We start from the raw sequence: 16,398 nt of genomic DNA, 5'->3' as shown, positions 1-16,398 counted from the left end.
TATATGGCGTAAGCCCTAACAATGCTATCCGTCCCTTTCCCATGCCCCATTCTTTATGCTACTGACATCAGTCTATATATGTATGTTATAAGCCTCCAATTAACTGTTATCTTTATTTTGAATCATCAATTATCTTTTGAAAGGTTAAAAACTAAGAAAATGTCTTTTATATTTACCACATATTATACAATTTCCTGCACTCTTCATTGCTTTTCAAAGATCCAAATTTCCATCTGTTATTATTTTTCTTTGTCTAAAGAACTTCTTTAAGACCTTGTGCAGTGCAAGTCTGATGAAAATGAATTCCCTCAGATTGTGCTTCTCTCAAGTCACTGCCTTTGCCTATCATATATCTGATAAGGGATTAATACACAGAATATATAAAGAACATTTATGTCTCAACAACAAAAATATACCAATCAGCCCGGCTGATGTTGCTCAATGGCTGAGCATCAACCTATGAACCAGGAGGTCACGGTTTAAATCACAGTCAGGGCACATGCCTGCCTAGGTTGCAGGCTCGATCCCCAGTAGGGAACGTGCAGGAGGCAGCCGATCAATGATTCTCTCTCATCATTGATGTTTCTTTTTTTTCTTTTTTTTAAAATATATTTTACTGATTTTTTTACAGAGAGGAAGGGAGAGGGATAAAGAGTTAGAAACATCGATGAGAGAGAGACATCGATCAGCCACCTTCTGCACACCCCCCACTGGGGATGTGCCCGCAACCAAGGTACATGCCCTTGACCGGAATCTAACCTGGGACCCTTCAGTCCGCAGGCCGACGCTCTATCCACTGAGCCAAACCGGTCAGGGCTCATCATTGATGTTTCTATCTCTCTCTCCCTCTTCCTTCCTCTCTGAAATCAATAAAAAGATATTTTAAAAAAAGAAAAACATACCAATCAAAAAATGTGTAATGAACTTGAATAGACAATTCTTCAAAGACGACATACAAGTGACCAACATATGAAAATATACTCACCACCACTAATCATCAGAGAAATGCAAATCAAAATCACAATGAGATGCCACTTCGCACCCATTAAAATGACCATTAGCAAAAAAACAGAAAATAAGTATTGGTGAGAGTGTGAGAAGTTGAAGCCCTGGTTCATTATTAGTGGGAATGTGAAATAGTGCAGTCGTTATGAAAAACAGTAATTAAACATAGAATTGCCATAAGATTCAGCAATTTATCTTCTGGGTATATACCCAGAATAACTAAGAGCAGAAACTTGAATAGATATTTGCACCCCATGTTCACAGCAGCCAAAAGGTGGAAGCAACCCACGTGTCCTCCCACGGATGAATGGCTAAATAAAATGGGTATGTACATAAAACAGAACATGACTCCGCATTAAAAAATAAATTCTAACACAAGCTACACCGTGGATGAACCTTGAGGACATTACACAAAGTAAAATAAGCCAGTCTGTCTCAAAAACACAAATACTATATGATTCCACTTAGAAAAAAATTTTTTTTTCTCATGGTGTCTTTGTTTGGCTTTGGTATCAGAGAAATGCTGGTCTCAGAATAAGTTAATATTCTCTCCTATTTTTCTGAAGAGTTTAAGAAGGATTGGTGTTAATTCTTCTTTAAAGGTTTGGTAGAATTAACCAGTGAAGCCATCTGGTCTTGGACTTTTTTTTTTTGTTTAGGAGGGATTTTTTTTCTATTATTGATTCAATCTGTTCATATTTTCTATTTTTTTCTTGAGTCAGTTTCAATAATCGGTATTTCTAGGAATTTTCCCATTTCATGTAGGTTATACAATTTTTTTCCTATATTTATTCATACTATTCTCTTAGAATCATTTTTATTTCTTTAAGGTCAATAGTAATATCCTCACTTTCATTTCTGATTTTAGTTATACGCATTTTTGTTGTTTTTTTTCCTTTGCCAGTCTAGCTAAAACTTTGTTGATCTTTTCAAAGAAACTTGTGGTTTTGCTGATTCTCCATATTGTTTCCTATTCTGTATTTTGTTTATCTCCACTTAATCTTTTTTATTTCCTTTCTTTGTTAGTGTTAGATCTAATATGCTCCTCTTTTCTAGTTTCCTTAAGGTGAAAAGTTAGGTTATATGTTTTAGAGCTCACTGGTGTGCCACAAGAATTTGTAAAACATGCAATACCTGACTACTTAGTCAGGGGCACTGACCTCTTTTCCCTTAGATTAACACATAAAAAAATGCCAACAGCCAACACAACAATAGCCGTCTGGTGTGAACTCCCTGTCTTAAACCATAAATATATAGGTCAGATAATAGACTTGCATCTTATTGGTCACGTTGCATAAGATTGCATCTGATTGGTTAATTTTTGGTACCAGAAATCCTTATGTACAAGTGTAGGCACTTGATTTTTTTTAAAGTCACTTTGTTTTTGTTGTTGTTATTCATTTGGTCGTTTTATAATTGTAATCAATGAGTGTGCTTGTGAATTTAGTTTGGTATACTTCCAGAACTGTTGGTATCTTTCTTAATATATTTTTATTGATTTCCAGAGAGGGAGAGACAGAAACATCAATGATGAAAGAAAATCACTGATTGACTGCCTCTTGCACAACCCCCACTAGGGATCGAGCTGTAACCCAGGCATGTGCCCTGACCGGAAATCAAACCATGACCTCCTGGTTCATAGGTTGACACTCAACCTCTGAGCAACACCAGCCAGGCTTAAAAATTCACTTTGGAATAAAAAGTGTAGGTAGTTACTATTATATTTTATTTTTGTAAATCAATCAAAATTATACCCTTTTTTGGTCAGATCAACAAAAAATGTATTTTTTTGGTGTGCCACAGAATTTTAGGAATTAGTTTATGTGTGCCAGGGGATGAAAAAGGTTGAAATCGCTGCTTTATGTGTTTACTGCTATAAATTTCCCGCTGCTTTCACTGCATCTCACAAGTTATGGTATATAGTGTTTTCATTTTCATTCGTCTCTAATTATTCTCTAATTTCACCTGTGATTTCTTCTTTGATCTGTTGGTTATTTAAGAGTGGTTGCCCTAGCCAGTTGCTCAGTGGTTAGAGTGTCGGCCTGCAGACTGAAGGTTTGATTCCAGTCAAGGGCACGTACCTTGGTTGCAGGCTTGCTCGGTCCTCAGAGCTGGTTGGGGTATGTGCGGGAGGCCAACCAAGCAATGTGTCTCTCTCTCTCTCCTGCTCTCTTTGACTCCCTCTAAAAATCAATGGAAAAATATCCTCAGTGAGAATTAACAACAACAAAAAAATGTATTGAAACTTGTTTGTGGCTCAACAAATGGTCTATTCGTGGAGTCTTATGTTCACCTGCGAATGTGTATTCTGCTTTGCTGGGTGTTTTGTACATATTTACTAGGTCTAATTGGTTTATATTTTGTTCAAGTCCTCTGTTTCCTTGCTGATCTTCTGCCTAGATGTCCTGTCCCTTATTACAGCTGAGGCAAGCATTTTAGTGTTTGATTGGATGACAAAAAGCGTGAATTTTACATTGTTGGGTTCTGACGTGGGTTTTATGCCTCTAAATAGTGCCGGACTTTGTTCTTGTGCACAATTAAGTTACTTGGGATTACTTGGAGCCCCCTGAGGACTCTCCCCAATGCCCCATGTATCACAAGGTATTTACACTCTGGACAATGGAGACACAAACTATCCCCAGCATTCCGTGAGCTCTGCAGATTGTTTCCTTACTGTTTCCCAGTAGTTCTTTCCCTGGCTTTGCGTAGGTCCTGTCACCATCTACGGATCAAAACTCAGCCAAAGACTGAAGGGGAGCCCTCTGCAGATCTCCAGAATGCACGCACGCTGGCCTGCACGCCTCTACTGCAATATACACTCCATCCGCCTGCCCCACCCAGCTCCCTGCTCTCTGGTCCTCTGCCCTGCAATTCTTGGTCTTCCCGAACTCTTCCCTGTGTTCCTAGCTCCTCAAGCCTGGGCTCTGCTCCGGTCCCTCCTCCCTGCATTGCAGCCTATGAACAGCCTCATGGCCCTCCATAAACTGCAACAGAAGGGCTGCTCCCATTTGCTTCCATTCTCAGGGACCACAGGCTGCTGCCACCTGTCATTCAGTGTCTAAAAGCCACTGTTTACATATTTACTTGTTTGTAAAGGAAGGGTATGTGTTATCGCTGCCTAACTAACCTCCCCTGACTGTTTCTGAGGTTCCGCAATCAAGGAGAAGCCTCACTGGGTGGTTCTGGCTCAGGATCTCTCGTGAGGTTGCAGGTAGGGGTCAGGGGGTCAGGGGTCAGTGGGCCAGTGGGCCAGGGCTGGGAGCCTGAAAGGGCAGGAGATCTGCTTCACAGAAGGCTCCTCAGAGCCTTGTCAGCTGTTGGCAGGAGGCCTCAGTTCCTCGCCACGTGGGCCTCTCCACTGGGCTCTTCCCAACATGGTAGCTAACACTCTCAGAGAAGCTATTTTTCAGTCCCCTAAGTGCGGGCTGCATCCTGTGGCTTCAACAGAGATGGGCGGACTGTAGATCCTACTCCGCAACCAGACTTGGAGAGAAAAATGACTCGGAGCGAGTAGCAGCAGTTGTAAGAGAAAACAATAGAGTTCCTGCGCCCGCGGCAGGAAAGGGGAGGAGAGCCGCAGCTGACTGGTCTCAGGAAAGGGTCAAGCTCCACTCCCCCGAACAGACCAACCTGAACGTCCACCTTTCCCCCCAGGCTCCAGAGCCAGACAGCAATAGCAACAGCGACATGCACACGGCGACAACATACCCACACCAAGCACAGCAGCAACAGTCCCAAGACCAGCACTAAGCATTTGCCTTTGTCACCTCAGCACAATCCTGTGAGATGGGAATCATTAGCCCTACACTCCAGGCCTGTGTTTCCTGAGGCCCTGAAGGGCAGACACGCTTTACAGTGCATCTTGGTGCCGCTTTATTCTCCCAGTGTAACCCCGGGCTCCCTCCACCCTGCAGGGGGCACTAAAATTCTGCTCCGTCCTGCCTGCTCTCCCACCCCACTCGATCAGGCCTGAGCGCTTCCTCTTAGAGTCCACGTTCCCAGCACCTACTACCAAACCTCTTTAAAAGAAACCATTAAAAAAAAAAAAAACAAGCCGAAACTGGTTTGGCTCAGTGGATAGAGCGTCGGCCTGCGGACTGAAGGGTCCCAGGTTCGATTCCGGTCAAGGGCATGTACCTGGGTTGAGGGCACATCCTCAGTAGGAGATGTGCAGGAGGCAGCTGATCGATGTTTCTCTCTCATCGATGTTTCTAACTCTCTATCTCTCTCCCTTCCTCTCTGTAAAAAATCAATAAAATATATTAAAAAAAAAAACAAAAAACAAAAAACCCACACATTTAGACCTCTTTTATTTATTTTAACTTTTAGCATTTTTTTTTTTTAATCAGACCTCTTTGAATCCCCTGCTCGGGCTTTCCCGATGCCACCGCTGCCTAATATAGACTCCCCGACCCTGCAGACAGCCGCCCTGTCAAGTGTGCCTCACCAACTAATCCCCAAAAATGTGCCCCACGTCAGCCACTCGATTTAACATATTATTTCACAGCACATGTGCCTTCTTCATTTATATTTGCTACAACTTCATGTTAAGATGGGTTTCCTCTCCCCCAGGGACTTATAATTAATCATCAGGGAGAAAGGCCAAAACTCTACCAAACTCCTACAGAGGTTTTCATTAGATAATTATTGAATAATAAATTAAGAAATATATAAGGCAATGATTATAAATAGTAGCTCACAATATTCTCAAGGGGGTATAATCAAAAGAATTTTATTTACAAAGAAAAAGAAAAACAGAGCAGTGGACACAAATAAGCAATTCACAAAAGACAAATCCAAAAGAACCAATATATGCAAATCATAGGAATGCAAATTAAAGTAACACTTTTTGTCAGACAAATTGGCCAACATTGAAAATGTGTCAAGGATGTAAGGAAACAGGCATTCTAATAAACTTTTAATAAATGAGATTTTGTATTTTTAGTATTTTTGCATTAAGTATCTTTAAAATCTACATACCCCTTTGACTAGTATTTCTATTTCTCATACTTAATTACAAGAAAATAATGGACCAAGGACTACAGATGTAAAATTACATGGCACTAATTATAATATACAATCTGTCCAACAATAAGGGTTTGACTAAATAAATTTTAGTGCCTCCAAACTATGATTATGAACTCACTTCAGAATATTAGGTGCTGTATACACATATTTTTTAAAACAACATATATTCACACAAAAACATACCTGCGTAGAAAAATATCTAGAAGTATACACCCCAAAATATTAGCAGTGATAATCTCTGTAAAAGAATAGTGGAATTATTTGTGATTTTTTTTTCTCTTTGCTTATTTGTACCACTTAACTTTTCTACATGAGTTGCACATGGATCACAACACACACTCCAGACAAAAGTCAAATTGAGGAGCACAAATTTAAAGGAAAAGTGTCATTATTCTAAAAGAACATGATCATTCCCAAATGCCTAATAAGAATAATGTCAGGCAGGGTTAATTTTTTTTAAAAAAAAAAGTCAAATAACTTAGTATTCAATAGCCTAGGTTTTAATTAGTACCAGAAACACACCCAGGAGGATTTGTTAGTACTCTTCAGGCATTTTAAGACAACAAAAGGACCTCCCAAATAAAAATTGAGTCCTAATCCTAAAGACAGTGCTGAGATCACATAATAAAAACCTCCACTGCTCCGAGTGGAAGGTCGGCCTCCATCGCCTTTTGTTACATTTATCTCGGGAATCCTCCTCTGCAGGGAGAGCAGTCACCGTGAAAACGAGCAAACATAAAATCACTCAGAAGTTGAAGAATCCAGTGTAAGAGAAAGCCCTCTCTATAGCTTCCGCAATCCAAATGAGGGTAACTCTTCCCTTCAGACTCGCACATTTTGGGGGACAACACTTGGTCGATAGCAAGAGAGGCTCCTGAAGTGAGTCCGCAATACACGTCTATGACAAGCAAAGCGCGCACGGCCGCAGGCACTGGGGACGATCTCTAGCCGAAACCCGGGCCCGCTGTGGCCATGCAGACGGTCGCTTAGGAACCACTCCACGTGCCTGACTCAACATGACCAGCAGCACGGACAGTTAGTAAATCCTGAGTGGGACTCACCTATGAATGCTACTTTTCAGTGATGTTGACTGGCACAAAAGGATCAATTCCATCTGTGTGCAGCAGAATATAAAACAAATTATTCTAATCGGACCCCTATCACTAATGGCAGGTGTCCACACGGTCGTCTAGAGGCAACTTCACACGGTCAGCACAGTTTGCCGGCCATGTCTCAGAAGCTCTGTGAACGCATGCAGTAGGGATTCACCGCCTAAGCACAGTGCAGCTCTGAAATGCCTTTAACCGCTATCAGTGATGGCTTGGATGAAAGCAGTATTTATTGCATGAGAAAATTTTCCAATGCCAGGAGAAAATCAAAGAACAGCTTTGCAGAAGGGAGAGATTTTACATTAATGGCATTTGTGTAAAGCAAGCGTCATCTAGCCCCAGAACGGACAACACCGTTATGTGGTTGCTGTTAAAAAGAATGCAGATACCCTCGCTTTCATCACAACCCTTGCACCTTTCATCCACTCATTCAGCTAATAGATGAACACTATCCCCAACAAGAACTACTAGGACCTGAGATACAAGAGTAAGCAAGCAAGGTCACTAGCTCCAGGGAGCATTGGGCTACAGGATATCTAATAAACAGACATTAAACAACTAATGACATATTTAAATGTCAAGGAAATGTCAGGGTGTCATTCAATAGAAGGGCAGGCAGGGTGCCGGGAGAGCAAATACTAGGCCGATGGGAGAGGCCGCGCGCAGGGGAACAGCGAGGTCAGGCAGAGGTGCTCTCGCGGAGTCCCTGCGGTGGGAATGACCCTGCCCCGTGAAGGAACTGAAACAGCCTGGGAGAACTGAAACAGTGAGACTGTTTCTTGGGCACGTGCTAAATCTGAGATGTATAAAAACATCCAAGTTAAGAGATCAAGCCGGAAAAAAAAAAAAAAAAGAGATCAAGCCGGTCACTGCTATGTGACTCTGGAGCTCAGAGAACAGGTCGAGACCAGGAGTAAACTTGGAAGTCATTAGAGACGGCGTGTGGTGCACAGGAACTGGGTATGTCCCGGGCAAGGTAAGCAGGTGGGGTGGGGGGAGGGGAGGGAGACTTGCATTACTTCCTCAAATCACACACAAAAAATTACTTTTGCAATCAAATTTTGCCATCTAGACCAGCTGGTTTGGCTGAGTGGTTGAGCATCAGCCTATGAACCACAAGATCATGGTTCAATTCCCAGTTAGGGCACATGCCCAGGTTGCGGGCTTGATTCCCATTGTGGGGCATGCAGGAGGCCGCCGATCAATGATTCTCATCATTGATGTTTCTATCTCTCTCCCTCTCCCTTCCTCTCTGAAATCAATAAAAATATTTTTAAAAGAAAAAAAATCTTTTGCCATCTAAACTTCTCTCTTGACTTGCAAACGTGAAATAAAGTGCTTTCTAATACTACAGTTACGATACAATGCCCGATTTGTTCAGAAAGGATAAGATTAAGGGTATAAAGTTCTTGGAGAAATGCCAAGACCCAAGAAAACTATTTCTTTCAGTGAACCTAAGGCACGCGAAGCTGTCATTTATTTAGCAGAGCACTTCCTTCTCGCCTTTTCCAGTGCCCTAGAAAGGAACCTTTTTTTAACACACCGATACGACCACTTCACAAGATTTGTCACTAGAAGTGCTTGCAGCCCGCAGAACTGCCACGGGCTGAAGACGGATCACAATGGTCAGCATTCTGAACACGCCAACACGTCCTGGAGAGACACGACATCAAAAGGAACCAGCAAACTGCCGAGCCCGCTCAGTGCGCCTGAAAGTTATCACCACTCAGGATTACCGCTGTAATCCTCAAACAGCCTGCCCTGCACGGCCGCCTGCGAAGAAGAGCTAGCGTGTAACTGCTCTGTGAAGCGGTGGTCAGGTTATGGTTACAGAAAAGCCAGGTAAAAACGTGCCACGGGGTATATGGCCCAAGCACCACATTCGTATGACAGGCCTCAACACACACTCACCTGGTTGATTTGAAGCATGTTAAAGCAATATGGACCCAACTGCTGGATCCCTCACGGCTCCAAAATCTGGAAAATGGAAACGGAGAAATAAAGTTGAGCTTAGTTGGTGATTTCAAGGATTAGCACTTGTAACACACACCCCTGATCAAAATCAGATATAAAATGGAGAACTTTCTAGGACGATAAACATGTTCTCTATCTGCAACGCCCAGCTCGGTAGCCTCTAGCCACACACGGCTCCTGAAGCCCTTGAAATGTGGCTAATGCAACCAAGAAAGCAAATTTTTACTTCTCTTTAATATTAACTGAAATTTACATAAGCACATGTGGCTAGTGGCTACCATTCTGGACAGCGCAAATCTAAGCTGAATAAAGTGCGCCCCACCCCCCAACCCCTACCCTGGTTCTAGAGTTCTAAGACAATTCCAGCAAAGGTGAAACTTAAAATGATCTAAAAGTTTATATGTAATATATACTCCCCCATCTCTAACATATACTCAGATTAATATTTAATATCCTCTCCCCTTGCTCCAATAAGGTGTTGAGGCTTCGTTCCCATCCCCTATAAGATAAATTAAGCCTAAAGATGCAACACACACGTATTCTCTCAGTTTGGCACAAGAAAGAGTACACAGTAAGGTTACCTACCTGGAGACTTTTGTTTGTGGTTTTATTATCACCATTATAAAAACAGCATGCACATTAAAATTTCACATAAACGGACTGACAGAAGTCAAAGGGGAGGGGGAGAGGGGGGACTGGATGAAAGAAAGTGAAGAGATTAGGCAAAGAGCATATAAACATAACCCATGGACACAGACAGCAGAGTGGCGGAGGCCGGGGGAGGGGGGCTGGGTGGAGGCAGACATGGGGGAAACGGGGACATCGGTAAGAGTGTCAACAATAAAAAAAATTTTCTCATAAGATTTTCAAAAGGAAAATCACCGATCCTGACACATCCCAGTGTTACATTCAAATGTGTTTCCTTCTGGATCGGACCTCACCATGGTGGCATTTCTTTTCATGTGGCAAATTTCTTGTACACTTAACTTTAAAATATAGATACCAAAGAAGGGCAACACCACCAAACTTATAAACAAATAAATCATGGGATCTTTTAACAGTAAGTTTACATAAAAAATAAATTATGGCCCGGCCAACGTGGCTCAGTGGTTGAGCGTCAACCTATGAACCAGGAGGTCACGGTTTAATTCCCAGTCAGGGCACATGCCCGGGTTGCAGGCTCGATCCCCAGTGTGGGGCGTGCAGGAGGCAGCAGATCAATGATTCTCTCTCATTGTCAATGTTTCTATCTCTCTCTTTCTCTCCCTTCCTCTCTGAAATCAATAAAAATATATTTTTAAAAAATAAATTATATACACAGCCCCCCAAAAAAATTTTACCTAAAAAGCAGTACGTTTTTATATACAAAAGTTGTATAATTTATACTTGTGTATAAACTTTTATGCTGTAAAATTTTAATATTGAACTTTCCCTCAGAAGCAAAGGTTCTTGAGAAACACATATACGCACAGATACATCATATTCACACACATATATACACACACGCCTATTATAAATGTGTGTGTACGTTTGCCTATCATTTTTTTGAAATGACAAACCGGGGTCAATTCTAAATGACTTTGGAGGTTTTCAATCTATTTCTTACAATAGTGACCTCAGCATTTTATAGCTTACAAGAGAATCATATGTTATAGAAACAGCCCAAGGCCTGAGCAGCCGTGCATTTGAGATTGAGTCCGAGCTCTTCAGGAGGTGACCTTGTGAGCCTTGGTAAATTACTAAGCACTTTGTGTATCTTTGGGTTCTTTTTCTTTCATATCTTTTTTTTTTTTAAGTCTTTACAAAATAAAGTCCTTGTAGCTGGCAGCCTCTAACAACTGGACAACAGCAGTTATAACGACGTACAGCTGCTCTATGTCTCTCACCTGTCTGCTCAGAAGGGAGCCAGCTCACAGTGCGAGCTGCCCAGTGGAGAGGCCCACCTGGCAAAGGACTGAGGGAGGCCACCAGCCCTAAAGAAACTGAGGCCTTCCGCCCAGTACCCTCCTGGGAAGTGAATCCTGCCAAGAGCCACAGGAACCAGCTTGGAAGCAAATCTTCCCCCAGTCAAGCTTTCAGCTGAGACTACAGCCCCGATGACAGCTTACCTGTAGCTCTTAAGAGACCTGGGCCACAGGCACCCAGATAAGCTGTACCCAGATTTCTGAGGTAATAAATGTTTTAAGCCCTTAATTTCTGGCGTAGTTTGTTATGCAACAATAAATAAGACAGTTTGGTTCAACTCTAAAATTCTATAACCCTATGGTGCTTCAGGTATTAACTAACATATGTAAGTAGGCCAAAAAAGAATTAATTCCCTGTGCAAATTTAAAAAGTGGCGAATTATAAAACTTAAACATGTATATTTTATTCAAAAGATAAAATCATTAAAATGTGTGGCATTACTCAAATGATATTAAAATATACTAGCGATAACTAAAAATACAGACCCATCTGATTTTCATTTTTTAATTGGGAACAATTCATTTGGAAGTTAAAATGTAAATGAACTACCAAAAGCATCTCAGTGATTTCATGTGCCTTACTTCCTAGAATGTAACATTATTTGGTAAGCACTCACCCAAGTTGAGAAATCCCATTTTGTTTTTATTTAATGTAAACCTCTACAGCTTACAAATGCTTATCTTTAGAGCCTATGTCATTCTTCAGTATTCAAATTTGGTACCACTGGTGGCTGATTCCGAGCAGTAGGCACAGTAAGATACAGGGGTACCTTTTTTTTAAAGTTCTAATCTTCTGATATAAAAAGGTATTTTATAAAGAAAAAATGAAAGCATCACCAGAGCTGGCCGGGCTCCATGGATAGAGCACTGGCCCTCGGACTGAAGGGTCCCGGGTTCAATTCCTGTCAAGGGCCCGTACGCAGGTTGCAGGCTCAATCCCTGGCCCTGGTTGGGGTATGTGCAGGAGGCAACCAATCAATGTCTCCATGTTTCTCTCTCTGTGTCTCTCCCCCTCCCTTCCACTCTAAAAATCAATGGAAAAATATCCTCAAATGAGAATTAAAAAAAAAAAAATAGCCCAGCTGGGTGGCTCAGCATCCACCCTGGAACCAAGAGGTTGTTGGTTCCATTCTCAGTCAGGGTACAAGCCCAGGTTGCAGGATTGCGGCTGGATCCCTGGTGGGGGGCGTGTGGGAGGCAGCCAATCAATGATGCTCCTCTCTCTCATTGATGTTTCTATCTCTCTATCCCTCTCCCTTCCGCTCTCTAAAAATCAATAAAAACATTTAAAAAAAGCACCTATTCACTTAAAATGGACCTGGCAATTTTAAATATTCTGCAATCCTTTTCTCCACAATAATATCAAAATCTGTATACATTAAAACATGAAACTAATATCCATCACAGCACCTGAGAGGTAACTGGGTCACATTCGGAACCTATTCTTTTTCACAAATTCCATTAAATTTACATCAATATAAAATTTGTGATTCACAACTATACTGTGGACAATTCAAAATGCCCACTCACCATGACACATCTTTAACAGTTCACTTCTTCTTAAAAGACATGCCTGGTCTAGTGTCCTATATTTAAAACAATTTGATAAAAAATCAAGGCAGTGCATTCCAATTTACAGGTTAAGAAACCTAGCCCCATGCCTCAAAAATGCCCTACAGGGGCCCCCAGTCAGGCACCTTAGAACAGGCAGTTTCAGATTCCGGCTACTAAATGGAAGCAGGCGGGCTCCATGGAGAGGGGCCCTGCTCAGTGCGGGAGGACTTGCTCCCATGAGGACTCTGAAATGCACTGCTGGTAAAACCCACTGCTTTTGATTCGAATTACACTTGGCTCATCTGGTAAACTGAAAGGCGGGCTTAAACCTATAAAATCCTCAACAATTAAATACTGCTTTATAAAACAGCAATATTAATCTCCCTATACATTTTTATATCATCACCCATTCCACAGTCCTCCCTTAAATGCCTTTTTTGGACAACTTGGAAAGCAAAAGCATGTCCCATCTCCACCCTTAAGACTCCAAACTACTATAAACCTAAATATCAACTCCAAGCTCCTTACTCTAAAAAAGGCCTGGGGTCCTTAAAAAGTGTTTTAAAAATCTTTTTCACTTTCATTTCTCTTTAAAAGTAGGCATCCCCAAAAAACTGCTTTTATGTTTTTAAAAAACGACAGGTTAGTATGAATTTTAATATGTCCTAAGAGTCTATGGAAGATTCTATGTATATAGATGTCTCACTTCATGAACTTTTCCCATAAAAATAAATAAAAATACCACCAGCCAAGAGGAAAAGGAAACTAACACTTATCAGACTCCAATTTTAAATGCTGCGTGCCATATTTTGCCATTTTGTAAAATATATTTTTATTGATTTCAGAGAGAAAGGGAGAGGGAGGAAGAGATAGAAACATTAATGATGAGAAACAATGACAGCAACATCAATTGATCGGCTGCCTCCTCAGGCCCGCTGCGGAGGATGTATGGGCTCAAGCCCGCAACCCCAGCGTGTGCTCTGATCAGGTTCCCATGACCACCTGGTTCATAGCTCCACACTCGACCACTGAGCACACCGGCTGGGCTATTTTGCCATTTTTACATTAACTCAATCTTCATCACCTTGGATGTAGGTATTATCCCCATCTTTCCAGAAGTTAGGTTTCTTTCCCATAGTTCATTGCTAGGATTAAAACCCAATATGGTCTGGTTCAAAGTCCTCTTCTCTTCATTATACATTTAATTATAAACAAAGACTAAACCTAAAGTTTTTCCTGTCACAAAGGGCATGAGCTCTAGGACAACATAATGTCAAGGCTCCTCTATAGAATTTTGGTGACTTATTCAAAATCAAATAATTATACATATATAGATTATAATTATTATGGATTCTAGACACTCATCTACTATTTTCTTTAGTACTAAGAAGGCAAAATATACCTATATGATTTGATCGGACTGTGCATCTCTCTATTCAGTCTAATATCAACCAGTCCAATTTTATAATATCTAGATTTTCCCCTCTCTTTCTGACCTGTGCACATAAATAATCAGATACCCAGCACAAAAGGAGACAGAGTAATAGGAGTAAAGAGATTAGCTACAAAACAAAACAAAACAAAACATATTGGTCAATTATTACATCTTTCAGAACCTGATCCTGCCCTAACCGGTTTGGCTCAGCGGATGGAGCGTCGGCCTGTGGACTGAAGGGTCCCAGGTTCGATTCTGGTCAAGGGCATGTACCCCGGTTGCGGGCACATCCCCAGTAGGGGGCGTGCATGAGGCAGCTGAATCGATGTTTCTCTCTCATCGATGTTTCTAACTCTCTATCTCTCTCCCTCTCCCTTCCTCTCTGTAAAAAATCAATAAAATATATTTAAAAAAAAAAAAAAAAGAACCTGATCCTAAAACCAGAAAACCACTCAACCTCATTTTGTGTTGCTTATATACTAAAAAGTTGGATGACCACCCTAGCCAGTTTGGTTCAGTGGATAGAACATTGGCCTGAGGACTGAAGGGTCCGGGGTTCAATTCCAGTCAAGGGCACATGTCTGGGCTGCGGGCTTGATCCCCAGTGGGGGGCATGCAGGAGGCAGCCAATCAATGATTCTCTCTCATCATTGATGTTTCTATCTCTCCCTCTCTCTTCCTCTCTGAAATCAATAAAGATATATTTTAAAATAAAAATAAAAAGTTTGATGACCATTTTAGGTATTTTTGAAATCCTTACCTTTGCTGAAAACCAGACCAAGCCACTCTTTCCTAGAATTCCATTCCCAGTAAGCTAAGTAAGCTAAAATATGCAAGTTTATGGTTTTCCATGCTGTGTATTTAGGAATAAAGAGCCGTGATGTATGACATTTATTACCCTCATGGTCCAGGAAAAAGATATTGTGTGTGTGTGTCATAGAGAGATCAAGTGATAAACTATAAAACAGTAACAAGTGCATCTGAGTAAAGGTTACATAAGTGTTCTTTGTACTATGCTTGCTACTTTTCTGCAAGCTTGAAATTATTTCCAAATAAAAAGCTAAAACTTAAAAATTACATGGCATTCTATCTGAAGTCAACCATGCATATTTAGATTACACAGCAACATTTTTACAAACACAAAGCAAGAGTTCTTAAGGAAAAATAGTTTTTTTTGAGGAAATATGCACCATATCCTACCAACTAATGTTCTTTCAGGAATAAATGTCAAACGACACTGCCATGTAATGAAACGTGGCAACGGGGACTTGAGTTGAAACCCTAGCAGGGAAAGAAAAAAACATACACACCCCATAGTTTGGCCTAAGTGCTTCAAAAACGTAATACAGGCCTGCTGCAAAATGCAGCAAATCGACAATTCCAGGGACATGTGATCTCTCTAGTTTGCAGAAAATACAAACTGAAAAACTTGTCGGATGACGAAACAATCGAGATGCGGAATGTTTTGGTTTTGATGGTTTTATTAAATATGCCCCCCCCCCCCCCTGCAGCTCAATTAAAGTATATTTGAACCATCTTACGAGGAAGGACAGAGAAGACCTCTCCTCCAGGAGAAATGCTGCCATCTCTTCCCCCACGAGGTTACTAATATCCTGCCTGCCCATCGCAATTCTGATTTCAAGTGTTTACCAGGGTTTTTCTTAAAACGTAAGGATGCACCGGAAGAGAAGGCAAACATTTTGCTTGGCCAAAGTGCACCAAAATCGCGAAAGCAAACCTTCAAAATCAAGGTCTTCAGCTCACAGTGAACTACCTTTCCAGGATCCTCTCTCCTTCCCGCAGGAACCACCCACTTTAAAATCCTTCCGTACATTCTCCTAATGGAATGGTCCCTCCCCGCTCAAGGAGTTCTTAACCTTTCGGGGGGTGGGGGGGGCGGGGGTCGAGGGCGTCGGGGGCTTTGCAAACAGGATTCATCACAAATGCAAAAGCCCGCACAGATCTGCAGGGACGTGCAGAACCCCGAGGCCACGGCCCCCGCCCCCTCGCCAAGAATCGCGGCCCCGCGTCTCCCCGGCAGCCTCTGCAGAACCCCCACCCCAGCCCGCTCTCCCGGAGGGGCCGGCGGCGCTGCCCACACACAGAGCAGAGCACTCGGTAACTGATCTTTGTCTCTTCGCCGACTCCCTTCGCCCGGCAAGGTCACTAGCTGCCAACCACCCCTTTCGGCCGAGCCGGCATCGCGGCGGCGGCTCGCAGGAGCCCCGGCAGAACTTGCCCGTCACAGGACCTATTTGTCCCCTCGGCCCCACCTCCCTGCCCGTGACGGCGCGTTACGTCTGCACCACTTGCCCATTTTACAGAAGGA

General features: G+C 42.1%; 1 protein-coding gene across 8 annotated transcripts in view; it reads right to left on the bottom strand.

Moving 5' to 3' along the window:
* The window catches only part of STAU2 (staufen double-stranded RNA binding protein 2), a 226,565-nt gene that overhangs the window by 208,894 nt on the left and 1,273 nt on the right, over positions 1 to 16,398 (bottom strand). For 4 of the 8 annotated variants that reach the window (XR_002828626.1, XM_023751977.1, XM_023751978.1 and 1 more), the window contains exon 1: positions 6,217 to 6,271. Coding sequence is in view for 1 of the 8 variants with exons in the window: in XM_006086356.3 (XP_006086418.1) it covers positions 9,054 to 9,071 (18 nt within the window). In the remaining 7 variants the exon portion in view is untranslated. Of the gene's footprint in view, positions 1 to 3,086; positions 3,189 to 6,216; positions 6,272 to 9,053; positions 9,120 to 16,398 lie in introns of those variants that run through there. The other 4 variants (XM_006086356.3, XM_006086355.3, XM_006086354.3 and 1 more) reach the window with 3 other exon arrangements.

The sequence above is a fragment of the Myotis lucifugus genome, unplaced genomic scaffold, assembly GCF_000147115.1.
Source record: "Myotis lucifugus unplaced genomic scaffold, Myoluc2.0 scaffold_27, whole genome shotgun sequence".
In the NCBI taxonomy this organism is placed as follows: domain Eukaryota; kingdom Metazoa; phylum Chordata; class Mammalia; order Chiroptera; family Vespertilionidae; genus Myotis; species Myotis lucifugus.
This window is presented reverse-complemented; position numbering and strand designations above follow the sequence as displayed.